Source organism: Spermophilus citellus, assembly GCF_964194105.1.
Source record: "Spermophilus citellus genome assembly, chromosome: 6".
NCBI classification, from domain to species: Eukaryota; Metazoa; Chordata; class Mammalia; order Rodentia; family Sciuridae; genus Spermophilus; species Spermophilus citellus.
The window spans coordinates 130,605,642-130,632,413 of record NC_138187.1 but is presented as its reverse complement, the minus strand read 5'-3'; the positions used below and the strand labels follow the sequence as shown (position 1 = coordinate 130,632,413).

The 26,772-nt window shown below is 49.2% G+C and overlaps 1 protein-coding gene across 1 annotated transcript; it reads right to left on the bottom strand.

Annotated features, from left to right (window-relative positions):
- Window positions 1–236: 236 nt before the first annotated feature.
- NUAK2 (NUAK family kinase 2) lies at window positions 237–18,849 on the bottom strand. Its single transcript, XM_081297850.1, has 7 exons — window positions 18,284–18,849; window positions 8,793–8,913; window positions 5,557–5,708; window positions 5,150–5,215; window positions 3,553–3,672; window positions 3,012–3,144; window positions 237–2,355 (listed from the first exon to the last, which is right to left on the bottom strand). The coding sequence occupies exons 1-7, from the start codon at window positions 18,527–18,529 to the stop codon at window positions 1,298–1,300; spliced, it is 1,896 nt and encodes a 631-aa protein (XP_081153976.1). The 5' UTR covers window positions 18,530–18,849; the 3' UTR covers window positions 237–1,297.
- Window positions 18,850–26,772: the final 7,923 nt, after the last annotated feature.

Sequence of the window (26,772 nt, the reverse complement as noted above, 5' to 3'; positions counted from 1 at the left end):
ATTCTGTTTATTATTATCATTATTTTGTGGTGCTGAGGATCTTGTGTGCATGCCAAGGCAAGTCCTGGGACACTGAGTCACACCCCCAGCCCTTTGGTTCTCTTTGGATCAAGCAGTTTCTCTATGTCCCACCCCTCGCAACCCAGGGAGTATTTGTATTAAGAGAAGGCTGGGAGACCTGTTCCTCACCACCATGTCCCCAAAAAGAACAACAGGGGCTGTTTTCCATTCATCATCTTGGTTTTAATGGAGTGTTTTTTTCTGGCCACAGAGGAGGGGAGACAGCATGGGGTGTGGAGTGAAGGGACTCATCTCCAGACAGTGCAAGCAACAGAACATGTGGGTGTATCAAAGGACCCCCTCCCCTGATCTGTGGGGCATCATTGCAAACACACCTCTCAGTACCGGAAGTTTAGATGGCATGATGGATTTCCCCAGAACATGGCATTCACATTATTGTAAAAAGCAAAATTCACTTAAAAAAAAAAATACAACAGAGTTGAGAACAGAAAAATAAATAAGGACATTCTAGGTCCCGAAAGTTCAGAGAAACAGAGGTATCCATAACCTAGACTTCCAGAGCAGCTTGGAGGCAGGAGTTCCAGTCTGTGAGGTCTCAGGTGGGGTCCAGAGGAGTCTGGGCCCCTTGAGATGAAGTTAAGCAGTGGCCTGAGCCTTTTCAAGTCTTTTAAGATTCATAGCAGCGACTCTGGGAGGCTCAGGCCAGGTTTGGAGGATGGAAAAGGGAAGAGAACCTTTGAGGAACCATTTAGGAAACAGAGGCTGTGTTCTCTTACTCCTAGATAAATAAGGGAGGGTTATTCCAGATCACTCCCAGGATGCTCCAGGTACTTTAGAGGTACCACATTCTAGCCCCAGAGGTCGATGGGGATTCAAACTTGTGTGAGGATGGTCCATCCCCACCTTGACAGGTGAAAGGCACCACACCTCAAGCTTCCTCATGGCAACGAAGAGGACAGAAGCTGTTGAAGGACTCTTTCCAGGTCTCTGCAGCCCCATCATGGGCACAAGATGCAGGTAACCCAGACTCCGTCTCAGTCCTTCCCTCTATGCTTCTCTACTCTTCCCCTGCTATTATTTTCCAGGATCATGGGGCAGAAGACAATGAACTCTTGATGCATTCCAGTGCCCACTTCTCCCATCTAGTCCTCCCAACCACCTCAGTCTTCTGAGCTGGGGTGCTGGCCCTGGGAGGCAGGGAGAAGGCGCTCCCTGCTCAGGGTGCAGCCAGCTGTATCTTAGCGACTGCCCGGGCTGGGGCAATGCACACTGCCCCTCAGCTGAGCTTTGAGCAGACCCCCAGTGACTGTGGGTAGGTCTGTGTCACCTCCTGGCAGTCTGACAGGGAAAAGCAGCTATCACCCAAGGAGTCCTGCCGCCAGCGCCTCAGGCAGCTGCCAGGCCCCTCTGAGCGAGGCTGCTCAAGTCCCATGAGGTTGTCCACAGACACACATCCCCGCAGCAGGGGCTCGGGGAGTCGATCAGGCAGGTCTAGTTGGTCAAAAGACTCAGAGGACAGGATGCTGTCTTCACTCACAGCACCCAAGGGGCAGCTGGCCCGGGCTGGCGGTGGAGGGGCAGCCAGTTCATCCAGAGAGCCAAAGGCAGTGGGGGGCTTAAGTTCTGAGGCCGTGCGGGAGAACTTGCCGTTGAGTTTGAGGATGCCCTTGCGACGGAGGAGCAGCCCTGAGGCTTCAGAGGACTTTTGCTCCACGGGGTCCCCACTCATGAACACATCACCTGCATCCAAGAGCTCTCCAGACTCACTGGGCTCTGGGGAGGAGTAGTAGCCAGACTCACGCTGCCGAGGCTTCTTGAGGATGCCCCTCCTGGGGAGCAGGGGCGCCACGTGCTCTGGGCCATCCGCCACTGAGCTGAACTCCTGAGGGTCCTCCCTGGCCCCCTCTGAGGCTGACGCCTTCTTCTTGAGAATGCCCTTGGGCAGCTTGAGGTTGCTCTTGCCAGGGCGAGGGGAAGTGTCATCGGCAGGGTCCCCCTGGAGAGACTGGGCCATGTCATTCTCCTTGCGGGACTTCTTGAGTGAATGCTGGCGCTCCAGGCTTGGTGTGGCACTGCCGCCAGGCGCGTGCTGCTTGAAGAAGCTGCACACCTTGGCCCCATTCTCCAGGAAGGGGCGGGAGGATCGGCGGAGCCAGTCAGCCATGGAGGCCCGGGTGGAGTCGCTGCTTGTGTGCCCACCTTCACGCAGTGCCTCCTGCTCCCCCACACGGGTGGCATAGCCCCAGTTGACCCACCAGTGACTGACCACATCCTCCAGGGTAGCTCGGCGGAGAGGGTTCACCATTAAAAGCCACCGGATCAGGCCGCAGGCATCTGAGGGATAAAAGACAAGAGGTTTGGGTTTGGCAGCTGAGATAGCCACCCCACAGCCCCCCTCTGCTTGCCCCCATTGGTGCTCAGACATGGCTTATACCTAGGCCAGATCCGCACATTCCCACCGAGGACCCCATACACATCCTAGGCCATGATGCTCCCTGGGCCAGCTTCCCCGGATGGGTTCTGCCTGTTGCCTCTCCCCTATGACCCCTTGCCAGCCCTTGTTTGTGTTAGTGTGTCTTTTTCTTCTTTCCACTGAAATTCAACTGTCTGAGCTTAAGGACTGTGCTCAAGGGTAAGCTAGGGCTCTCAGATACTTCTTCCTGCCTCAACACCTTATGCACAAGGACAGATTTCTGAAGATGAGGACAAAAGCAACAAGATATGAGACAACTGTAGCAAAGAGGATTGAAGTTGGACCTGAGGAAGGACTTCCCAAGTTATGATCAATCATTCAACAAGGAAGGAAAAACTATCCCTCCCTTCCTCAGAGGCCTTAGACACTGCAGAGAGACAACGCAGGTCACCGGAATCTACCATGGGTCATGATGGATGTTGGGCCTCTTTACATCAGTGCCGATGTTTAATCCCTGCCTCAGGACTGGGTGATGCCCACCCGAGCCTTCGTTAGAACACCTATGGCTCTCACTCACCAGAGGGCTGAGGCGGCTCCCGATAGGCCCCGTTGCTGATCTGCTTCACCAGTGTCTTGTGATCCTGCCCATCAAAGGGCATGGTGCCATGCACCAGGATGTAGAGGAGGACACCCAGGGACCAGCTGTCCACCTGAGAGAGGGGGAAATCAGCAAGGATGTAGGCATGCCACTGGCCAGAGGACCATGAACCTCACTCCCAGTACCAGAGAGGAAAAGGGTACATACTAGAGAACTTGGATGACCTGAGGATGACCTCTCTTGGACCTGGGGGGATAGGGAGGATGCTGAAGAAGGGGCTGAGGCTCATAGGGAGAGTGGTGTCAATCACCACTCTTGGGAGCAGTGGTAGACCATCCCTTCTGGGTCAGGGTGGGGCACCAGGTCACTCCAGGGAGGCTGGATTGGGTGCCAGAAGGTAACAAAGTAACAGAAACGAGGAAGGTGAGGGGGCACAGAACTAGAACACTAGCCCATCTATCCCACAGGATGGAAAGTCAGTGTAAATGACAGGAGGGTGGGCGGAGGAGGCGTCACTTACCTCTGGGCCCATGTAGGGCTTCCCGTTGACGATCTCAGGTGAGGCATAGAGGGGGCTCCCACAGAATGTCTGCAGGAACTTGCCTTGGTGGTAGAGGTTGGACAGGCCAAAGTCAGCGATCTGCAGGGTTAGGTCAAACATTGGACATGGGTCATGCCAAGGCCTATGTTGCTCTGCAGCTCTCAGCTGGCATCTGTCCAGGCCCTGAGGAAACCCAGGCCACAGCAGAAGGAAAGGGTCCCTTGATTCTTGCCTCACACTGGGCACAGTCAACACAGCTCAGGCCCTGAGCATCTGTGTCCATAAAGAGCACCTAGGCAGAGGTATGTGGGGCTCTAGGACACTCAGTGTTCCCCATCAGGAGGATGCCCAGGCTTTGCTTGGGCTGTGTTCCACGTCAGGGATGCCCTCTTCTGCCTGGGCATCCTCCTGATTCTGGACCCCTCTCCGGGGAAGGCTTCCGTGGCCTCGGATCCTCCCCTAGGAAGCTCCAGTTTCCAATGGCTCCCTGTAAACCTTGTTCATCCGTTCTCCTACCAAGTCAGATGGAAGACCCCCATGCTGATCTCCTTATCTTTACCTGTGGCTCCTAGTACAAGTGAGACCCTCATGATGCTCAATGAGCACTTACTGACTATAAGGAGGGTCAGCCAGATGGAGAGGGAGGCCCAGCTTCTTAAGCCATTGAAGAGCCCTCCGAGGCAAGCAAGGCCCCTTACCAATTGATCACGGAAGACCTGAGTTGCCCTTCCCATCAAGGGCTGGCCTCTCTGCCCATACCTGGGCAGGAATCTGAGGTCAGCTCAAGATAACTAGAGGTCAATGGTAAGAGTAGAGCAAAGATCAGAGCTGTGGTATTATTCCAGGAGAAAGAATCTTCTTGTAGGACTTCCTAAGCCAACCAACCTGGAGGCTGGAGAGGACCCAGACTCTTCCTCTCACTCTTTAGAGACCCTCTCCCAGATAACATCAACTAGGGGCAGAGGTCAATGCCCTGCTGTTCCTAACTCTTCACCCCATCAGAGGGTCATGTGTGCCCAGGGTGGAGAGGGCCTGTTTATGAAACCCTGGCTCCTTTGTTTATGGTTTTATTGGCCTCTTATCAAACAGTTACCAGGTGAAGCCCATAACGAGGCATATTATTGGTACAGATAGGAAAGTACGTGCCTGTCCAGATTATGTGAACTTACTGCCTCTGGCTTCCCTCCCTCTGGTCAGCATCAAAGAAAGCCCCACCTTCTCCAGGAATTGGCTGGTTAAGGGGAATGGACTCAGCACCAGGGCACTTCAGGGCACAGGTCAGGAACTCCTGGAGGAGACTAAGCCCTGGATCAGGAAGTACTGCAGAGGTCACTCTCCCTGGAGCCTATTGGGCTGGTCTCCCTGCCTCAGTCTCCCCTTTCCAGTCCTGAGGTCTGAGTTTATCCTATCAATATGAACTTCTCCTGACTCATCTAAATTTAACTACTTTGGCATAGAGATCTAGCAGCTGCTGGAAACAGGAAGTTGGCGCTGAGGTGCTTGGTTGACGGGGAAAGGTGCCAAAGAGCTAGCTAATTGCAGGTTGAATTGTGTGGAAACAAGAAGTGAGGCTCACCTTGATATTTCCATTGGCATCTAACAGAATATTCTCCAGCTTGAGATCCCGGTGGACGATCCCATTCTGAAGGAGGAAAGAGCTGAGTTAGGGCAAGGTCACCAAGGAAGGGAAAGGGACAGGGGCCTAATCTGGAATGCACAGTAAACACAAAGGAAGCCAAGCATGGGGTAGGCGGGGTGTTCCTTTTGATTGCCATATGGTACAAGATATCACTGACCCTTCCATCCATCTCTGACCAAGAGGACTCAAAGCCAGACACCAACATTCCCTCATCTGAGAGTCCAGAGTCCCTGCTGTTAAACCCATGTGATCCTGGACATGCCATGGAAATCTCTCTGGTCTGTCCAGATCCAGAGGCCCAGGGACCACCCCTTTGGGGCATGGTCAGGGTAGGTGGCGCTCACCTGGTGGCAGTAGTGCACGGCAGACACAATCTGCCGGAAGAAATGCCGGGCGTCCCGCTCAGTCAGCCGCTGCCGCTCACTAATGTAGTCATACAGGTCACCTCGGCTGGCGTATTCCATGACAATCACGATCTTGCTGCTGTTCTCAAATACTGGGCAGAGCAAGGTGGAGATGTCAGGCCCTCCCAGAGTGCACTGCGTCCCACCAGGGGCCACAATCCCTCCCTGAAGGCCCTGAACCAGATGGGGCCTTCTTTTAGGGTATCTGCTGATGGGGGCCCAGGGCTGCGGGTAAAGGCAGGGAAAGGCCTTTGAAGCACTCAGCGTCTTCCTGGTACAGCAAGTGAAGAAGGGAAAGGGTCTTACCCTAAGTTCAGGCTTTTGAGGATTCTGAAAAGCCCCCTAGGAAGGCAGAGCCCTTGCTGGATGAGAATGAAAGGCCAAGTTTATTGGCTCCAAATCTGATATTTTCTACCTTGTGACTTTGGTCAAAGCTCTTCTGGATTCTTCAATAAGAATGCAGTTGGATGGGTGATCTTAGACAAGTCAACCAACCATTGTTCCTCAGTTTCCTCATATGAAAAGTGGGATAATAATGGTGATCTCACAGGACCAAGAAACATAAATATCACTGACTCTCCAAGTCTGACTAACCCGGCTGGCTGAGAGTCCAACACCAAAGCATGTACTACAGAAATGGTACCTACTCTTATTATATTTATACTCAGCGTCCTCATGCATAATTTTGTTGTTTTGTTTTGTTTTTAGGTTGTTGTTTTGTTTTATTTGTTTAATGTGGTGCTGGGGATCGAACCCAGGGCCTCATGCCTACAGGCACTCTACCGCTGAGCCACAACCCCAGCCCTCCTCGTGCCTAATTTTAATTTTTAAATTTTATTTTATTTTATTTTTGCAGTGATGGGGACTGAAACCAGGACCCTGTGCATGCAGGGTAAGTGCTCTACCACAGAGTTATATCACCAGCCCCTCATGCATAAATTTGAAAAATAATGCCAATAACAATGCCACGTTGAGGATCAGAAGAGGGATGAAAGTGTATGAAACTATACAATATGGTGGAGAATGAAGACATTCATCCCTCCCACCACCTTTGACTTCTCATCCAGAATATTCAGGCCAGGCTTTCATGCATAATGCCTCATACAGAGAAGCAATCAATAAATATGTGGTAATTAATTGACTGGCTGGCCTCCTGGCAGTCAGCCTACCCCAGCTGGCCCATCTCCATGTATATATAGCAGGAATCATCTTGCCATCAATTGGGCCTTGTCCTGGCATCTTTTTTTATTTTTTATTTTAAAGACAGGTGACTAAACCCTGAGGTTCTCTATTTCTGAGCCATATACCCAGTCTTTTTCATTTTTTATTTTGAGACAGGGTCTTGCTAGGTTGCTGAGCCTCAAGCTTGAGATCCTCCTGCCTGATCCTCCTGAGTAGCTGGATTTCACACAGGCACCACCACACATGGACGTAAGGTTGACATTGCATCTTTGTGTCAAATGGGTCTTATGAGTTTGGCTTGCGTGGCCAGACCCAGAACGATTATTGCTGTCTAGCCTCTGAGAAGGAGCTGAGGGACGAGGCTTCTCCTAAGGAATCCCAGCTCCCAGGCCACTGGATACAAGGCCAGGAAGACTATGCTTTTTTCCAGGGGAACATGGTGGCTCAGCTTCCTAGAAGGTACCTGGCTGGGACTGTACTCCTGGGGTTTTCCTTATCCTGGCAGGTGTAAGCTTTGTGCCATGAAATCAGAGATCAAGAGCCAGCCAGAAGCTGGGCATGGTGGTGTGGGCCTGTCATCCCAGCAGCTCGGGAGGCTGAGGCAGGAGGATCATGAGTTCCAAGCCAGCCTCAGCAACTTAGTGAGGCCCTAGGCAACTTAGCAAGATCCTACCTCGAAATACAAATTAAAAAGGTCTGGGGATGTGGCTTAGTGGTTAAATGCCTCTGGGTTCAACTCCTGGTACCAAAAAAAAAAAAAAAAAAGCTAAGTCAGAGCACATTTTGGAGAGTAGCTAGGTTAGAGGTCAGGTTCCCAAACTGGAGCTTCCTTCCAACCCTGAAGCCTGAAGCCGGGTGGGGATGAATCGGAATCTGGAGGAGCCCTTCTGTCACTCAGCAACTGCGATGCCCTTGTGTCTGCTGCATCTGCAGATGCAGGAGAGGCCACACCCTGAGCTTCAGAGCTTAGTTCCCAGATGCAGCTGGAGATATGGATAGTGGGGAGAACACACATGCACGTGTGCTTACACACACACACACACACACAGTGCCCAATCACCAAGCTCAGTCTAGCTTAACCAATGCTTTGTAGTCTGCCCACTCTTCCCTTGGGGAAGTACACCAAGATACAATTAGCCCTCTCTATCACTTGCCCGGGCTCTTCATGGAACAGGCTCAGGCCCCAGTCCCATGTCTTCCTATGAACCTGAGAATGGAGACTTCTCTATTTTTTCCCACCAGGAATCTTCAGACAGAGGGCGGAACATGGGCTCCCTTTCCTCCCACCTGCTGCTGCTGTTACCCCTGGTTTCCCATCTAACTGATATTACATAAAGGCTCGAAGCAGACAGGCATGTGTGGGAGGGTGCTCCCCCTCTTTCCTCTTTTCTTGGTCACTTTGTTGTCTGGGTCACAGGGAGGAGGGCAGCACTGATGTCAGAGGAGAGGAGGCTGAGAGAGACAAGGAAAGGTAGGAGCCAGCCCCGTGGCAGGGGTGATTCAGCAGCACAGGTCAGACTCTAGGAGGCTTGGCTCTTGAGACACCTGAAGAACAGCACCCACGCTCCTGGACAGGTGCAGGTCTAGGTGTGTTTCAGCCTCCCCCAGATTGCTAAGGATCTGGCTGGGCTGGGTAGGTAGTGTTCAAGCAGGGAGAACCTTATAGCAACACCGACAGACCTGCAATTCCTTGAGTACCTCTCAAGAGCAGAGCACTTGCTAACATTATCCAGTTGGATCTTTACACTCTATAATGCAGATGGAATATCCCATCTTATAGGGAGGAACTGAGGCCCAGACACTAGGCGAAATGAATTGCCCTAAATCATACATCTGGGTTTCAAATCCAGCTTTTGCCTGGCTCTAGAGCCCATACCGTTTTTACTTCTTTGCATCATCAGTTCTGACTCCTCCTATACACACACACACACACACACACACACACACACACTCACACACACCCGACTCCCAGCTCCAAGTGCCCTGTACTATACCTTCATGGATGGCGATGATGTGGGGGTGGTTGAGGGATGACATGATCTCAATCTCCCGGCGTATGTGCATCAGATCTTGCTCATCTTTAATTTTGTCTTTCCGGATTGACTTGATGGCCACCTGGGAACAGTGAAGGCAGGAGATTGAAGAGAAAGGTCCAGCAGGTAGAGGCATCCCTGAGGATGCTCTAGTGGCCCTGGGGGTCTGCCTGCAGCTGTTACACAGGCCTCAGGGTATATCCAGGGAAGCCACGCCACCTTGGAGCAGGGTAGGTGGCAGAGAGACTGGACAGTACCTTCTCTAGAAAAGGTCCTTATCTGGGTGTGGTGTAAGCAGATTCGGGTCCATGCAGCAGGAAGGAGCATAGATCAATGGTCTCCTTATTCAGACTACAGGTGAACAAGGAAGGTCAAAATCTGCATCTCTAAATCTGGTGCTTTATGATTTACAGAGCAAATTCACTACACTGAACCCAGATAGGGACTCTTGCTCACCATTGGATCACTGATGCCAAGAACTGTGCCTGGCATACAGGAAACACCAAATAATTTTTCATCGTATTAGAAAATGAATTGGCCCCCACAACTACCCTGGGAAATACGTCTAGAAAGCATTGTCCTTCCCACTCACAGGGGAGGAAACTGGAACACAGAGAAGCTAAATGACTTGCTTAAAGTCAAACGGTCACTACCTAGCACAAACTAGGGTAAGACTATTGGCCATCTGACTCCAAGTTAATCCCTGTCTGCCCCAGCACTTTAACTTGCTATAAACAGCCAATCCATAGCAAAAGGTAGAAACAACCCAAATGTCCATCAGTAGATGAATGGATAAGCAAAATGTGGTATATATAATGAATACTATTCAGCCATAAAAAGGAATGCAATGAAAACACAAGCTGAACCTTGAGAATATTACACTAAGTAAAATAAGTCAGTCATAGAGGAGTAGTGTATGATTCTACTTCTGCGAGGTGTTTGGAGTAGGCAAACATATAAAGACAAAGTAGAGCAGAGGTTGCCAGGGACATGGGGGTGGAGGGTGGAATGGGGAATTATTATTTAATAGGTACAGAGCTTCCGTTTGGGATGATGAAAAAGTTTTAGAGATGGATAGTGATGATGATTTATAATATTGTGAATGTACTTAATATGCCATTGAATCGTACATTTTAAATGGAAAGTGCACGCCTGTAATCCAAGCCATTCAGGAGGCTGTGGTAGAGGATCGCAAGTTGGAGGTCAGCCTCAGAAACTTGGGGAGACTCTAAGAAAATTAGCAAGACCCTGTCTCAAGGTAAAAAATAAAAAAGGGCTAGGGATGTGGCTCAGTGTTTGAGTGTCCCTGGGTTCAGTCCCCAGTATCAAAAAAATAAAATAAATAAAATGGTAAAAAATGGCAAATTTTATATATTTACCACATTAAAACAAAAACAAAAACAAAAAAACTATGAAAAAAGCCTCCAAACACCAGTCTCTTTAGGTAAAGAATGTCCCCTCCCTAGCAACAAGTAAACAAACAACCAGACAAAGTCCTCCAAGACTTCTATCTTGTCCATAAAGGTGAAAATACCATATAGGTATTTTCCCCTGTGGCTGGTGTGTGGTGGTTCAGGAAGGGTGGAGGGAGGTGAGAAGAAATGAGAAAGTTGCCAAGATGCATCTGAGTAGAGCCGGGGGAGTCAGTGTCTCCCTCTGCACCATCCCAGTCAGCACAGGTTCCTGGACAATGCGCTCCCCCACCCCACCATTGTGACTGACTGCAAAGTTGGCTGAGAGCACATGGTGTGTGTGAGACCTGCTGCCTAGAGACCCAGGGGACCCAGAGTTCTCCAGGTTCTGTTCCTGTCCCTGTGGGAAGGTCCCACTCCCTTTCCAAGCCTTGGTTTTCTTTTCTGAGATAAACAGGTTGAACTTAGCTGTGTGTGTGTGGGGGGGGGGGCTTTCCCTCTCTGGTTCTATGGAGTGAGCTGTCCAGAAGCCACAGGTCCTCTGAGGCTCCATCTGGGGCTGGGTGGGGGTGGGGTGGGGTGGGGTGTTCCAGGGCCATCAATTCCTGGCAAGTCCAGTCCAGGGACACAGTGATAAATACAGAGACTTCCTCTTCATGGCAGGTTAGGAGAGATCTGAAGGCGCAGACTGAGGTAAACAGCTCCTCATTCAATTTCCCAGGAGGGTTCCCCCCCCACTCAAGATTCAAAAGGAGACAGAGAAAAGGAAACTCTGGCTGGAGGGGAGGGGCCTCTAATCCACCCTTTCACAGGCTCTGGTGGCAGACAATGGCTTCTGCTCACAGGGACAGTGGGTCCTGTTGGCCTGTGTCCCCCCCATTGGACAAGAATGCGGAACGGCCCTAATCCAGTAAGAGGAGTTGCTCACAAAGCCCATGGCCCGGTCACCCCAGCAACGGGCCAGGGATGGCGTACCCCCCGCCCCGCTCCTCCCCTGAAGCTGCATGGGTGAAAGAGGGGAGGCCCAGCTCAAGGGCCCTCCCTGCCCTGTGCAGGGAGGACAATGGCAGGCGGGATGGATGGTCACCATGGAGCCTCCTCCCCAAGATGCTAGAGAGGCCCAGGCTGCAGCTGCAGGGGTAGGGCTGCCCCCCCTTAGTTCCAACCCCCCACCTCTTCCCAGGGAACCAACAGAAAAATCCCTGGGCTTGGAAATCAGGGAGGGGGTTGGGGATAGGAGGCACCTCTCCTGAATTTGACCCATTATTTCCACACACTTCTCTTTCCACACCCCTTTTCTCTCCCTTCAGGAAAGATTTTATGGGCTAGTTCACGTTTCTAAGTCTTTGTGTCTAAAATCAGTTAATGGGTGAAGTGCAGTGAACTCTTCAGAAACAGAAACCCACGGAAATATATAAATAGATTGTAAAAACAATCACATAGAGACACAAATCACTAGCTAGATGAAAATATTTGAGAGCTCAAGATGTGCACATATGCAAAGACTATGCCCATTTCCGATGTTTGACTGTTAATACACATAAATGTATGATAAACCATCCTAGGCTTAGGGGCAGAGCTCTAAAGATAACAAGGCTTAAAAGCGAGATTCTAAAAAAAAAAGGAATTTTGTACTAGAAGGAGTTTCTGTGTAACTACTACACAGTAGAACTCTGAGATCCTTCTCTTTTAACTTTGGAAGCCTGGAATTCTAAATCACTTTTTTTTTTTTTTGGTACTAGGAATTGAACCCAGGGGCACTTAACCACTGAGCCACATCCCCAGCCCTTTTTATTATTTTATTTTGAGACAGGGTCTTTCTGACTTGCTTAGGGCCTCGCTAAATTGCTGAGGCTGCTTTGAACTAGTGATCCTCCTGCCTCAGCCTCCCGAGTTGCTGGGATTACAGGCACGCCCTGGCCAGAATTATTATTATTTTTCCTGGTGCTGGGAATTGGAGCCATGCTAGGCGAGTGCCTATCACTGCGCCATACTTCCAGCCCTTTAAATTAAATTTATTAATCTTCAATGAACAGTTCCACCCTCCTCCAAGCTCAGGTTCTGGCTTCAGAGAGTAGGTTGAGGACCCTCCAGTTATCCCCATTAGGTCCCAGAAGATCATAGAAGATCGGATGAAGGAAACAAGTATGTTATCAGGCCTCCGTTAGTCCCCATGTAAGTAACACAGATAAGAAGAGCTATATGTCACTGCCCTGGGCCAGTTCCCCAAGGAGAGGCCTCCAGCTATCTACTGGTCAGCCTGTCAAAATAAATTAGACACAGCACCAGCTCAAACCTAGACAGAGTTCAGCATACAGAGAGCATTCAACAATTATTTACTAGTGAACCCAAATCATAATAATAAATATTTATTGGTTAAGTCACCAGATTGAGCTTTGACTGATAGGACCAGTGCCCAGATAAGATTTTCTCCTCTTCTTCTCAGGCCTGGTTGGAGTCAGTCTCAGTTATGAGAACTAATTTTTAGGGACCTTTGTTCTCACCTGCAAGATAGTTGGTCGACTATGTTCTAGAATAAAAACAAGCTGACGGAAGCCAAGGAAAGGTTGTTAACTGGATCACCCAGAGATCAGAAGGCTACGTGCCTCAAGACATTTCTGGTTTACCCTGGTATAACTCTTAATATTGCCCCCTTTACTCTCCAAAGCATCCAAGTTTAGATAATATAGTACATGGCCACCATACTGCGAGGGGGAAGGAAAACCAGCCCCAATGATGACAACGTAAATGTAAATATCTGACCAGTGGACTTTAAAAGCCCAGTGTCTAATTCTTATTTGTCCCACTGAGCTATGCAACTCAAGGCAAGTCACTTGGATTATCTGGTTAACTGGTCTGGCTAGTTTTAATGTCATGTCATACAAAAAAATGAAAGGATTAATTTTCTTTCTTTTTTTTTTTTTAAATTATGGTACTGGGGATTGAACTCAGGGGCACTCAACCACTGAGCCACATCCCCAGCCTTATTTTATAACTCTCACTGAGTTGCTAAGCACCTTGCCATTGCTGAGGCTGGCTTTGAACTCACCATCTTTCTGTTTCAGACTCCAGAGCCACTGGGATTACAGGCGTGTGCCACTGTGCCCAGATAAAGGATTAATTTTCTAAATAGCTGCTGGATGCCTACTATGTGCTTGGTATATTGTGCTAGGTGTTGGGGAGTCAGACAATAATTAGACATCCTCACCCCGATACCCCTGTGTCAAGGTCTCTACTCCAGTGAAAGGACTGGCAATTAAATTAACTTCAGTCTAGTGTGATGAATGTGGCAGCTGAGGTCCCGGCCTGCCGGGGACTCCAGGAACACTGCAGAGAGCTTCCTTTTCCCTGGAGGATCAGGGAAAACCACCCCTGGGAGAAAACTGTTTTAGATCGTGAGGAACAGGTGAGGTTTGCTAGGCCATGGGAGGTAGACTAGAGAGGACAGCAAGGGCCTTCCAGGTAGAAAGAAGGGAGCCTGTCATGAGTGTGCACATCTGAATGAATCTTGAAGCTCCCTTCCACATTCTAGCACTTGAGCAGAGCTTTGGAAAGGGGCCATCCGTTACTAGGCCAGGAAGAAGCCGACCAAGGACTGCTGCAGGCCTCCCTGCCGTGGCACATTAACCTGCCTGAGCACCGTTCCTGCTGATCTCATCCCAGAGCTTTTCTTGCCCCCGCAGCCTCGCATGTTAGAAAGGTGGCAGGGCAAATTTTTTATCCAGTTTTGCAAAAAGAGAACAGTGAAGTCCAGAAGGCTGCATTGCCTTTTCCAAAGTTCCTTAGTGCATCAAGACAAAATCAGGATCCAAGATGGAGGGTTGCATGGCTAACACTTCAGTAGATACAAGTTCCTTGGAGATGGCCAGCTCTGCCTCCCATTCTAGGAAGGGAATGCCCCACATCTTGCTGTGGGCCAGGCTGGATAGAGAGTGCCCCTATTCCACTTACAGATATTCAAACATGCCTGCTCCTTTGCCGGTACCCTGGGGACATGATGCTGGGCTCAATTGGTAAACATTGCCTCGCTCCCAGGAACTCAGATCAGGAATAATATGTACTCAGGATAAGACTGTAGAAAGTTCTTAGGAAAAAAAAAAGAAGAAGAAAGATAAGGAGGAGGAGGAGGAAGAGAAGGAAGAGGAGGAGGAGGAGGAAGAAGAGGAGGAAGAGATGATTTAGAGATGCTGTTCCAGGTGCTGGAGAGAAGGTACAAGCTGGGCATTTCTGGTCACAGTTATCGCCTGGAACTGGAACCAAGATCCTTGATTCCTTGTTGGCCTTTCACAGAGTAGCAGCTGTCTGAGAGGCGGGCAAGGAACTGAAGGATGATAGCAGAGGAGAAGTTGGGCTAGGCCAGTCTAGGCTCAGAAGAGGGGATGGACCTGGGGGTGGTTCACTATCCTAACCAAGTACCAGGCAGAACCTGGCCTAAGAATCAGGCAGGGATGGGCTGGGGATGTGGCTCAAGAGGTAGCGCACTCACCTGGCATGCGTGCGGCCCGGGTTCGAGCCTCAGCACCACATACAAACAAAGATGTTGTGTCCGCCCATAACTAAAAAATAAATATATATATAAAAAAATTCTCTCTCTCTCTTAAAAAAAAAAAAAAAAGAATCAGGCAGGGAGCAGGAATGGGATCTGAGGGGAGTCTGCGCCACCTCCCCTAAGCCCCATACTACACTACTCCCTTGCCACCTTCTCGCCCACTCTGCCAGGTTCCTGGGCGAGGAGCTTCCCTGCCCAGCCCTCCTATGTGGTTTGGCTGGGGCCCAAGAACAAGAGTTGCCTGCAGCTTCCCTCCGTGCTGCTGAGCAGGCAGGTGCAGGAGGAGCTAGGAGGGCAGTGTCGCGCTGAACAAACCTTTGGCAGCTGGCCAGGCAGAGTCCTTTTCTGAAGCTGGTGCTGCAAGAGACACTCCGGCTTTGAACAAAGCAGACAACACAGTGGTGTGTCTCAAGGAGGGCTGAGCACAATCCACAAACTTTCTTGGGGCAGGACTGTCCCAGGATAGAGGGGTCTCCAGGAAAGGGAAGGTAGGGACCAGCCTTGCTGGAACAATCACACTGTGTTGTGTTAGACCGTGCTAAGCACTTTACATATACAATCTCATTTAATCCTAGAATCCCATGAGGCTGGATTATAATTCCACTTCACAGATTAGGAAACTGAGGTAGAGAGGTCCCACAGCTGATAAGCAATGTAGCCACAATATGAACCCTTATAGCCTTGACTCTGAGCTAGGCAGCCTCCTGGATGAGGTTTAAAAATCAGGAATGTAGCATAGCTTCCCCACCCAAGATCCCTCAACATAGTCAAGTAGGGGAAGGGGGGTTGGTTCCCAGTGACTTTCTACCCTAAGCACTCACTTCCTGGAGCACTGGGGAAGACATGAAAAGCTAGCTGCTGGGGTGACAAAGCACAGAGACAAGCCTGGGCTCATTTCAAGGCCAACTTCCAGACTAAGACTCAGCACTGGGTCATCTAGGGCCTGGGGTACACCATCCTAGAGCCTGTTGCAGGCCTTCAACTCACCAGCCAGAGGACAAGTCACTTTCCTCTCTGGGCCTTAGTTTTCCCATCTTTCAATGAAAGAATCAGATTATCTTAATTTTCAAACACTTTGAAGATTTGCTTGGCAATTTAATATATAATGGAGACAGAAACACCACCATCCCACAGCGCTACCCATTTGGGTGCTCCTCACAGTAACTTTGGAGGGTATGACTTCTTATTGATAATCTCAAAGGCTTTGGTGGCCTCCACTATTCCAAAGACCCCAGCAAATGTTTTTCTCTTTAAGGGAAGGAATCGACAGGGGAGCTAAGAGACTCACAGGAGGAAATGTCATTTGGATATCAGGAATGTGTCCAAGATCCAGAGCAAATATTTGTTTTTCCTCTGATGCCCTCCTGGAGCAGCCATTAGTCCCACCCACCTGCCCCTCCCTCTGGACAATCCCATCTGGCCCCCCACTAATTCCATCTAGGCAGGTTGAAAATAGAAAGTGTGCTAGAAAGAAAAATTAGGGATGGGAGTCACCACCCAGCAGGCTTTCCTTGGAATCTAGGCCCCATCAACAATCTCAGTTCATCTGGGGGGAAAGTTTTAGGGCAGCTCCATGCCCTTCTCCTCCACTGTAGGATCCTGAGACATCAGGTCCTTCTCTCTTCAGGGAGGACAAAGTGCAAGGGATGAGTGTGTGTGTGTGGGGGGGAGATAGCAATGCTCCAGAATGGAGAAATCACCAGCACAGCAGAAAGCTGCTCCCCAAGAAAGAGGGGGATCCTGAGCAAGTTCCCAGCATCTGTACTGGGTGGTCTATGGGTCAGGGAGGTCCAGAATAGGTCCCAGCTTCGGATCTTGGCTCCCCATATAGAGAAAAAGGGAAGAGGCCGAAGAGTTTCTTCTGAATTCTCTGTGCTGATGCAATAAGAGCTGGAATCCCTGCCTAGAATCACTGAGGTTTGAAAACTGAAAACTCGTTTATCTTACTCTGCAATCAAATGAGATTCCTCTCTGTGTGAGTCTGTCTCTATCTGTCTCTTTCTCTCGCGCACACACACACCCACAGTGATTCCAGTCCAAAGCCTGATGGGATCTCAATCTCAATCTCAGTTTCTCAATTTCTGGACCTGCCCACTATCAGAGACCCAGTCTTCCCCCCAACAAGAGGCAGGGGGCACAAGCCACGAGCAACTGTTTTTCAGCTAAGCCCCTGACAAAGCCTGGGCCCAGCAGTCTCAAGCCTGGAGCCTCACCAGGCCCTCATTCTGTATAGAAAAAGAAAAGGAAAGCCAGAAAGTACATGATTGCCCAATAGCTGTAACCTGGCAGCGGGCAACCAGGGACTGTGCCAGGCGTTAACAGGAAAAACATACTTGGACCTATTGATGGGGCCATAATCCACCCCTTTCTTCAATATCTATTCTCCTTCACCAATGAAATGACTTCTTGAATTTCAAGGCAGTTACTGGCTGCAAAAGCAAACACAATCATAGCCAATAAGGCAAACCATGGCCACACATACACACACACAACTCACAAGCAGCACCCACTAAATTCAGCAAACCACAATTCCTAAACCATATTCTCTGAAAGGCTTATTAAAATACAAATTATAGAGCATCACGAGAAATTCCCCTGAAATGGAAGCAGAGAATAAGTATTTTAAAGAAGCACTTCAGCTGATTCTCATGCATGCTTAACTCAAGTTTGAGAACCATTGTTAGCTAATTTTGGACGCATTTGCCATCTTGACAGGGCTGGCCTTTCTGGATACAATTATCAGTTCTTACTGTATTTTTTCCTATGCATTAGGAAAAAACTATCATTTGTTATCTTATTCAATCTTCCTACAAGTTTTTGAGGCAGCCTGTTTTCTCCATTTTTGCAGAAGGGGAAACTGAGAATACAGAAAAAGGAAATTGCTCAAGGTCACAAATTACTATGACTACCAACACACAGCCCAAATCAACAGTATGAGTTCCTGAAAATGCCACAAACACAAAGCTATCTTCTTGGGACATTGTGAACTTGCACCAGAGTCTGGTGTTATATTTCCCAACATCAAAAACACATCATAATTAAATTTTGACTCAATTGCTGAGCTTGAAAGGGCCTAAGTGTCAACCCCAACCTGTGCAGATCTCCAGACTATCAGAGTGGAGAATCTCCACACTTCAATGATCACCTCAACCACACACCTACTTCTCAAACCCCTGCTAAGATCAGTTGCCTTCTTCTTCCTCTTCCCAATTCCACTCTGTTGAACAGTCTGTTTCAAGCAAAATTTAACTTAAGTCCCATCTTCTCTAAGGACATGCAGGCTAGTGTGGTTGAGGTTCTCAGGTCCACAAACTTAGTCCCTACAATCACGGACAGCCATCTACAAACCTCAGCGTAAGTAGACTGCATGCTTCCCACTCCACCGAGCAAGGCACTAGTCCCTGGATCCATCCTCCACTCCCCGCGGGCGGCCCAGCCCCATGCCCGCCCTCCCGCCTACCCACACGGCCAGCGCAGCGAGAGGCACTTACCAGGCGCCCTGAGCTCTCCCGCGCCTTTTTCACCTTCCCGTAGGTACCTTTACCTAGGGTCTCCAGGAACTCGTAGCGGTGCCGCAGGTTGTGCTTGTGGTGATGCCGCTTCACCGCCTGCTTCTTCATCAGGGGCTTGGGAGACTTGATGAGCCCGTCTGCCAGTGGCCGGGCGAGCTCCGCCGTCAGGGTGGCGGTGGCAGAGGCAACCGGGCCCGGGCGCCGAGGGAAAGCCAACGACTCCATGGCGGGTTAGAGGTAAGCGAGAGCGGAGCGTCAATCGTCTGGCTGTGCGGGACAGCTAGGTTCTCTGGCACATGACCCGCACCCGGACAGCGAAGTCACTGCCGCAGCCGAGCGCGCTCCAAAGAGCCGCATTCCAAGTTATTATAATCGCCCGATGCCAGAGGCTCTGGTCACGCCCCCAAAAGCTCATTGGTCTGCTTGCCGACGGCGCGTGACCAGGGCCTCTCCCATTGGCTCGCCCGGGCCCCCGACACCGCCTTCTCCCCGCTGCGCAGCCAGGAAAGGTGTCAATGGAGCCCCGCCCACCTGGGCCCGGAGGGACAGGAATGGGAACTAGGGAAAGCTTGTGGAGGCTGCTTGGCCAGTTGGTACCACTGAAATCTGGAACTCGGCTTTGAAGGCCCTCGAAATGGCCCTTGCCTCTGAGTAGCGCTTGGTTTTGGTTATAACCACCTGTTCTATTGTGCTGTGTTCTCAGTTGGCGAGGCGGCAATCTGATGGCGCTAGAGGTCACCAAAGTATTTCTTTATCCTGAGTAATTTGCTTCTCCCAAGCCAAAGTCGCTTGACCACTTATGTCCAAAAGGAGAAAGGGGGATGGGATGGAAGGGTAGCGGACTCTAGCCAAGTGGGAGGACTGGTGGAGGGCTTGTCTTCAGTTAGGTCAGCCTTAATTAGATCCTGCGATCCAACGCTCCTGGAAAGTTCTTATCTCTTCATCAAAGAGAACGTGTAGTGTTGCGTGGATCCCTCAAGATATGGTGAAATTTATGGAGACCTGGCAGGAGGTGGAGAAAACCAAAAGGGAAACATTTGTGAAAACTATATTACACTCCTATTTCTTATTTAACCTGTATTCTTAAGTCTATGAAGCTGCCTCATCCAAGGTTTTCTTTCCCTCCCTCCCTCCCTCCCTCCCTCCCTTCCTTCCTTCCTTCCTTCCTTCCTTTTTTCTTTTTTCTTTTCCTTCCTTCCTTCCTCTTTCTTTCTTACTCTTTTTTCTTCCTTCCTTCCTTCCTTCCTTTCTTAATTTCTTTTTTCTATTTTTTACCCCTTCCTTCTTTTCGTTTTCCTTTTGGTACCAGGAATTGAACTTAGGGGCACTTAACCACTGAGCCACATCTCCAGCCCTTTTTATATTTTATTTTGAGAGAGAGTCATGACAAGTTGCTCAGGACATCACTAAGTTGCTAAAGCTGGCTTTGAACTGTGATTGTCCTGCCTCAGCCTTCCCAACTATTAGGATTACAGGTGTGTGCCAACAAGACTAGGCTCATTTATTTTCTGTGATTTTAAAATTAGGAGGACTGTCAGGTGTGGTGGCACATGCCTGTAATCCCAATGGCTCTGGAGGCTGAGGCAGGAGGATCAAGAGTTCAAAAGTCAGCCTCAGCAACTTAGAGAGGCCCTAAGCAACTCAGTGAAACCCTGTCTCTAAATAAAATACAAAATAGGGATGGGGGATATGGCTCAGTGGTTGAATGCCCCTGAGTTCAATTCCCGGTACCAAAAAATAAACAAACAAATAAATAAATAAATAAATAAATAAATAAAATAAATCAGGGGGCTGGGTTGTGGCTCAGTGGTAGAGCTCTTGCCTAGCACATGTGAGGCTCTGGGTTCAGTCCTCAGTGCCACATAAAAATAAATTAAAAAGAAGGTATTGTGTCCAATTACAACTAAAAAAAAATATTTAAAAAAAATCAGAAGGTCTGAGCATGAGGCTTGGCTTCTTTTGTGTGTATGTGGTGTGGTGCTGGGGACTGAACCTAGGGCCTTATGCATGCTAGGCAAGCACTTTACCAACTGAGCTATATCCCCAGCCTCAGCTTTTTGAGGCCTGGAGGGCTAGCTAAGTCCAGCTTCTCCATTTACCTCTTTTTTTTTTTTTTCCTCCCCGGTGTTGGGCATTGAACCCAGTCCCTCATGCATGCCAGGCAATCACTCTACCACCAAGCTACAACCCAGCCTTCAGCATCTCCATTTATAGTGAAATGAGAACATCCACAGGCTTTCCTCCTCCTTCTCTAAGTGAGGGATAAGGGAGGCTTCTTGATAACCCAGTTCTGTAAAGTATTATTATGTCAAAGGCCACACAACTGGTGAGAAAGCAGCAGAACTGGGATTTGGACCCTGGACTGTGGGAGAAGAAAGGAGGCCAAGGGGTCCTTGGTCCCCTTCTCTGCAAACAGTCAGAAACCTGACCAGATTCCAACTGGGCTGCGAAGATAGCATACCCCTCATTTCTCCAGGAGGGTGGTGTCTCCAGCTGCATATTCAGGGCACCAAGGACCAAGAGGAACTAAATCCCCAGTTGCTGAATTTTGTATTTACTGTCTGCCCACTTTCTTGCTTCCACTGACGTTTTGTAGTGCAAGTTATGATCGTCTCTATTCCTTCCTGGAGTTCATTGTCTCTCTCTGTGGCTGGACAAAATCCACCTTATGCTGAAAAACAACCTCCTTCCCCTAAACCTGAAGAGTTGCAGGAGGTGGTAACTGACTTGGCACCTTCTCTCTACAAGCATCTGGTTTGCTCTGGATTATCTGTGAAAATAGAATGAGTCTGAAGAGAGTTTCTCTAGCCTGCTGTTTCCTTTCCCCAGTGAGGTCTGTGTGCATTCCTGGGGACCCATCTGGACAAATTAGGACTCTGAAGAGCCAGCACAGGTAACATAAGAGCCAGCACAGGGCTGAGTGCTGGGCGACCTGAGTTCTAGTTCTGATCAACATGAGCCAGTTCTATGACCTTCTACCACTCACTTTGCTCATTCTATGAACGTTGGGCCCACTAGGTGCTGACCTGGGATATCATGGTGACAAGATAGATACAGCTTCTTCCTTCAGAGAATTTTCAGTCCAGTGAGAGATAAGCACATCCTTTACAGAGGGAGACATGTCCATAATGGGGGAAGAGCAGAATGACCTTGGGATATATAACAGGAGTCCCTAGCCCAGATGGGAGGAGACTAGTCAGGAGGTACTTCCTGAAAACAGAGCTTTTAGAGCAGAGGCATTAAGGACATATAGTAATTGGCCAACTGCATCAACATTTCCTCATTAAAATTTTTTTTGTTGTTTTCTTCCTCATAAGAAAAATAAAGAATCATGCAAATAACCCAAGATTCTCTTTCAGACTTAATGTAGACTGATGAATGTTTTCAGGTATCCCAACATCTCATGCATGGCTGGGCATACAAAAGATACTCAATCATAGATGCTTAAGGACCAAAGGAATGGATGAGCAATGGAATCAAAAGACTAAAGTGAGAATACCTACAAATAGCTGATCTCCTGTACCAGCTAAACTGGTGATAGCAGAGGGGACAAATCATTTGCTACTTCTCCAACCCTCCCCATCCCTACTTTAGTTTCCTTTGCTACAATCTGAATCCCCATTTAGGTGGCAAATCAGGGATGACCAAAGACCCCAGAGAAAAGAGATCTCCCTGGCTCAAGCCAAGGTGCAGCTTGGTGGCCCACAGGAGCCAACAGACTAGGCTTTAAATGAGTCTTGGCTACAGACTGTTCACAGCAGGTAGCAAGGGAAGCAAACAAACAGATGCAGTTCCGGAACAGCGCGCAGCTCGGAAATGATCCTAGCTGCTGGAATTCGGCTCTCACATTCCTTATGGGGAGACCTGTTTGATGGCAGAGTAAGAATGCCAGACAGGGATGGCTACTGGCAAGGCTTTCCGGGAATTCCTGCATCATGTGCTGGGATGTCTGGGCTGAGCTGAGCCCCTCTCAATCCTGTCTGCCTCATTGGGCCTACTATGCACACACTGGGAAGATAATCAAGAACAAGCCTCTGTCTTGTCCTTACACACTTCACAACTTGTATGTGGGTGCTGTATGTGTGTGTGTTGGAGGTGTGTGTGTCCAGGGTTGGAAAAGGGGATCTAAAAGCAGCTCAGAGTGAAAACTGCTATCATGTATCCTGCTGGGTGCAGGGTATAGGCAGGAGCACAGATGAGGAGCGCAAAGACACGCCAGAGTGAGGCAGGTTCAAGACACATCTAAGATGAATCCTGAGGTATGATTAAGAATGCACTTCCTGCTTCCAGGAAGTTTAAAGCTTAATAAGAGAAATAATAAGATAAATATATAGTTTAACTGTATAATCCCAGGCAGAAAGTGGGAGGACCTTAAAAGAGATACAAATGACCACATGGGTTTGAAACACCTACTACCCTGGCTCAGGAGTAGGAGGCCCAGTGGACCTTGAAGGGTCTGTGGGATTTGAATTATCCTTCAGGGATGAAATGGGGAGGTGGGAGTGAGGGGAGAAGGGAAGGGCTGACAAAGAGCATGCTCTGTATGCAGTGGCTGTAGGGAGTCACCAGGACCCTGGAGTATCCTCTTCCTTGGAATTATGTTAGTAAGATGTCCTCACTTCTCTCCCCTTTTCTCTGGGAAAAGAGCAGGCCAGAGGGTTCAGTTCATCACCCATGTCCAGCCTAAGACCTCACTGTCATTGTCAAATCACCTTTCCCCAGAGCTGGAGGATGTTACAGCCCTCAGTCACCACCCCCCACCTCTGTGGTGGGCAATATGGCCTGCAAGATGTTGAACTTCCCCTGGAAGTTGGAACGGCCTGGATAAGAACCAACCTATTAAAACTGGCCTTCCAAGACAGGGAGGTATAAATTCAAAGAGGTCCTTAATTCCAGATAGCTTTTAGTAAATTGAGATGCCTGATTCAAAGCTGCCCTCTTCTGACAGAACTAAGCCTAGCAAGTTTCATGGGATGCCCAAATCTGTCACTATGCAGGTAGTCTGCTTAGGCAATCTGATGAACTATTCACTTGTTCATTCATTCAAATATGTACAAAGCAACCGCAATAATAGTCTAATTATATCTAATCATATCTTATATCTGTTTCTAAGCATCTTAGATATAGTGTCCCGTCTACCAAGCTAGGTAGTATCAGAGCCAGGAGGTAAATCACATCAGTCCAATATCCTATCTTGTGTGCCTAACTATGTATTGCCTTATGGACTCTGGAAATCCCAGATGGAGCTAGTCAGGGCTGGGAGAGGATGTAAAGAAAGAAGTCAAACAGAGAGCTATCCCTCTTTGTAGCCTGGAGAGGTGGGGATGGCACACAGAGAGGGGTAGGGGCCAGCAGCGCTGGGATCAAGCTCAATTTCTACCCCCATCCTACAAAGAGGCCATGGTCAAGGATTTTCTCTTTTGCATGTGGTTGCTTATCGATAAAAAGGGATTTGGGTAAATGAACTCTGGTTTCCATTTCAATCTGCCTTATCTACACAGGGACAAATTAGAAATCTCAGTCACTCTTCTTTTGCCCACTTAGGACTTGGACATGCAGGAATCTCACCCTTCTCCTACCCATGGGTTGACATGACATTTTGGCTCAGGAGTCTGGCAACCTGGACTGCAAATTCTGTTCTGCCTCTGATTGACTATGACTCCATCTCATCTCTCTGCAGCTCTATGAAAAAGAATGATGCACTTTCATATAACAGTGTGCCAGTCACTTTCCTTAGATGACCGACATTACTGAATTCAATCCTCACCATGACTTTGTACAAAGCAGTTTATAGCATATGATTATCCCCATTGCACAGATGAGGAAATTGAGACACAGAGAAATCAACTACCTGCCCTTGTGGGGTCACAAAGCTGACAAGTGATTCCAGAAATGGAGCTCTTCACCATCATGCTTTGGCTTGGAGAGGATTCCTGGTTTGCACAGAGTCTTCAGTAGACTCAACTGCTCTGTGTCTTAGTTTACTCATCTGAAGTGTCTCATGAATCCCTCATAGAGTTTGCTGTGAGATAGAATGAGATGTCAAATTGCCAGACAGATGGTTTCCTAGCAGTCTGCATGGGGCTTTGTTGGGCTCAGTTTCTCTCAAGTTCCCTCCCTGGATTCTGCCAGAGAACCCGTGTGTGTGTGTGTGTGTGTGTGTGTGTGTGTCCAACAGTAATGGGTTTCTCAGATACCTGAGCTTCAGCTGATCTGACCCAGGAATGAGAACAGTGAAGACAAAATTCTGAGCTAGAAAATAGTCATTGAAACTGTCAAACTCAGCTGGGTGCAGTGGCGCACACCTGTAATCCTAGCTCAGGAGGCTGAGGCAGAAGGATTGTAAGTTCAAAGTCAGCTTTAGCAATTTAGCAAGGCCCTAAGCAACTTATTGAGACCCCGTCTCAAATAAAATATAAAAAGAGCTTGGGATGTGGCTCAGTAGTTAATTGCCCCTGCTTCCATTCCTGGTATCAAAAAAAAAAAAAAAAAGTTCTTCCTTGGTCCCTTATCCCGTGTTCTTTTTCTGATCTCTGAGGTTTGTAACTCCCACCGCTATGTCATTGGGAAATGTGTGGGTGGGAGTCTATGCTTATGACTGGGCCTTGACCCATGAGTCTCCCTGTACTTTCCACCAATTATCATTGTGGTGTCATTACCACAAATATATTAAAATAACCCCCATCTCTTTAGTTGTCAACATTCTCATTTCCTTCGCTGACCCTGTGACGTCATGGCTTGGTTTAGGTTGTAGTTCAAGGGTTGTTGATGGAGGTGTGGCAAGAGTACAATGACCCTAAGTACAGAACCAGGCTTGGGGTTCTGCTACACTAGCTCTGCCACTTGCTGACCATGTGACCTGGGGCAGGTGACTTAGTGTCCCTAGGCCTCAGTTCTTGATTAATCAAAGGGACACCTGAACTTAGAGGAGATTTGCAGACAGAGGGATTCGCGGCCGAGGCTGGTGTGGCCTACAGTCTGGTGGCTTCTCACTCTGTGTAGATGCTGCTCCTCATGAAGAGTCGGTGTCTTCTTCCTGCTGGCCTTGCCTCCTTTCAGGGAGGCCCAGGAGTGACTGGGCAGGGCAGGGCAGGGCAGGACAGGACAGGGGAATTGTGCCCAGAAGGGAGGAGGGAGGAAGGCCTGCCCAGTGCCGCCTCCTTGCCCCGTGCCTGGCTCTCGCTGGCAACCTGAGCCCTTGGCCTCCCAGGCTGATCCTGGAATGTAAACCCCAAGCAAAGCACATTCTTCAGCAGGGTCACCAGCTCCTGGCCCTTGGTAAGGGAAGGAGCGAGCCAGCATTTCTCTTGGCCCTGAATGACACCTGCGTGGTCTGCTGCTGAGGGCTGTGATTACAAGGCTGGCTTGCTCGGTTGTCATCCACAGATCATAAAAAGCCCAATTCTGACCTGTCACTCCTATTGGAGCCCATGGGAAAGGGAAGAGGAAATCCCATCCCTAAATGGGGGCATTTGAAATTGCTTCCTGGATTCTGTTCCTTGCATTAGCCACATGCTGGAGAGGAACTTAGAGGCAAAGGGGGCATTGTAAAGACTCATGTCACAGCTGGCACTGTCTCTGGGCTCTTTGATTTCTGACTTTCATTCAACTCAGGGGCCTGCTATGCACTTAGTGCTGCCCACCAGGCACTCTGTGTTGCTCTGGGCCTTGAGGCTTAGTGATAGCATCGCACTCCTGAGGAGCACCTCAAAGGCTGTGTGTGTCTGGGGGGAGGTGGGCTGAGGAGACAGTGGGTCCTATTCACCAGGTGCACAATGGAGGGGACAGGCCACACAGGGAGGGTGTTGAGGAGGGGCCAGGTGCACTCAGGGAACACAGCAGAGTATGAAGGGGAGGCTGGGAAGGTAAAGAGCCTTAGAGGCCACGCTGAGGCATGGAATCACCCACTTCCCTTCAAGGGAAGCCGAGGAAGGATGTCTAAGTTTCATAAGGATTAGTCAGATTCACAGATGAGAAGCGTTCCTGAAAGGGCAGAGGGAATCCAGGGGGACCACAGTAAGGAGGTTGCTGAAGGTCACCTTGTGTGAGGCCACGAGGGTCAGGATGAAGCTCTTGGCTATGTGAGGGAGAGAAGAGGTGAGGCCACTTTCCAGCCAGAAAGCAGAAGTCTGAGTGGAGTAAGACCAAGCAGCGCCCATTTAGCTCCATTCTACAAAGGAGAACACGGTCTCCAGAGCAGAGGACCCTGGGAAAGGAACTTGCGCCTCACTGTTCACTTATAAATTTTGCTTCTGAGACTTAGATTGCTGAGATTAGGACCAGGGTCCATTTTCTGATGAGTGGCAGGCAGGGTACCCCAAAGTCCTTGTTTCAGCCAGTTGGGAGGGCAGGATGAGCCACCAGCTGCCAGGCTGAAGTGCCTTCACTCCCTCAGCTCTCCATAGTGCAGGCAGATTGTGGGAAGGACTTATTTCTCTTTGAACTTCCCAGAAAATCTATCAACTCTG

Excerpts from the sequence above, each read along its gene's own strand:
- NUAK2 (XM_081297850.1), bottom strand. The coding sequence starts at position 18,529 with ATGGAGTCGTTGGCTTTCCCTCGGCGCCCGGGCCCGGTTGCCTCTGCC. Across the intron at positions 5,216-5,556 it reads CCGTGCACTACTGCCACCAG|AATGGGATCGTCCACCGGGA; the intron begins GTGAGCGCCACC and ends TTCCTCCTTCAG. Across the intron at positions 3,673-5,149 it reads ATGCCAATGGAAATATCAAG|ATCGCTGACTTTGGCCTGTC; the intron begins GTGAGCCTCACT and ends CTAACCCTGCAG.